The sequence below is a fragment of the Buceros rhinoceros genome, unplaced genomic scaffold (assembly GCF_000710305.1).
Source record: "Buceros rhinoceros silvestris isolate BGI_N320 unplaced genomic scaffold, ASM71030v1 scaffold2401, whole genome shotgun sequence".
NCBI lineage: Eukaryota > Metazoa > Chordata > Aves > Bucerotiformes > Bucerotidae > Buceros > Buceros rhinoceros.
Window position 1 is genome coordinate 29,391 of NW_010394637.1, and position 1,246 is coordinate 30,636.

A 1,246-nucleotide genomic window follows, 5' to 3' on the forward strand; every position below is an offset into this window, starting at 1 on the left:
TGCCCTTCCTGCTGTGGTCTGGCAGTGTGAGACTTCAAGACTGCTTGAGTCGGAGGCTCTGTCCACGTATGTTTAACGGCTCTTGATAACTCCTCCTCCTTTAAACGTGGTGAGCTTCATGCAGTCATTAGGAAAAGCCTTTCATGCTCTGTAGAAGTAAATAATGTCATAATTAGTCTCTCATTAATATTTGCTGTCATGATACCTACCTGGCCTTGGTGGAATAGGTGGATCATTTCTACTGATACCCAGAGTGCAGAGCTGTTTCTTCCAGTCCTGGGTTGTAAGGTTTCCTTTGTAATGTGATCAGACCAGCTGTTTGAGTCCTGTCTCGGAATGTAAACTACCTGTCTTGGAAAAGCTTAGCTTTCCAGTAGTGTAGTGTATCACTTACATAAAGCTCAAATTATACATACGTGCGTAGTATTGATTTCAGTTAAAAATTGTGTAATCAACCGTTTGACCATTAATTGCTCCCAGCAACGTGCAAAAGACGACATTGTCTGAAGCGTGTATGACCTCCCTTGTTACAGAAAGGGAAGGAAATTAGACAGTAACAGAAGCCACTTAGCAGCTGATGAAGGTTGGTATTGGTGCAGCTTTTTCAGAGAGATTTGGAGTTGATTCACATATGGGGAAACTGTCAAGTGTTTCTGAAGAAAATTCTAGAGACTTGTCACACATTGTGATGATCTCAAGCTTTAAGCACTTGCCTACTCTGCTCTTCTATTGTTTGGTTTCTGACTTGTTTACTATTGTTTTTACTCTTTAGGGAAAACTGCATGACTTTTGGGAGCCAGATTCATGAACTCTTGCCTAGTTCAGGGAAAATAACAGAAAAACTCTGGAACCTGGGAAGAGGTAGAATGAATGGAGCTTCATCTTGGTCGGACCAAAAGAAACCAGTCACCTGAGTTAAAACCTGAGCTTGATTCAGGCAAATAGTAGAAACACAAGGATCTAATTTGATTGACATTGCTTCCACTACAAATACACTACTTCTGAAAAATCGAAGTGGCTAAACTGAACAAACCCCACAGCTATTTCTGTAGCCCTGTCTGAATTGGCTGGAAATACTTTATATTGAAAGCCGAGGGAAGTTTTCTCGTTTCTGTTGTAATAACAAGACATACTTGAACACCGTATGTATTGGTTTTCTTGCCAGCAGGCACCTGCAAGCGTTGTTTTAGAATGGCAGGGGAAGAGCTGCCGTGTGACATGGAATGTGAGTTTAGAAAAAGGGTTA

At 41.3% G+C, this 1,246-nt stretch overlaps 1 protein-coding gene across 1 annotated transcript in view; it reads left to right on the top strand.

The window, feature by feature from the left end:
- LOC104501462 (protein FAM178A-like) overlaps window positions 1–808 on the top strand; it is a 20,370-nt gene extending 19,562 nt beyond the window's left edge. The window contains exon 15 of the mRNA XM_010145274.1: window positions 773–808. Within this exon, the coding sequence (XP_010143576.1) occupies window positions 773–808 (36 nt within the window). The remainder of the gene's footprint in view (window positions 1–772) is intronic.
- Window positions 809–1,246: the final 438 nt, after the last annotated feature.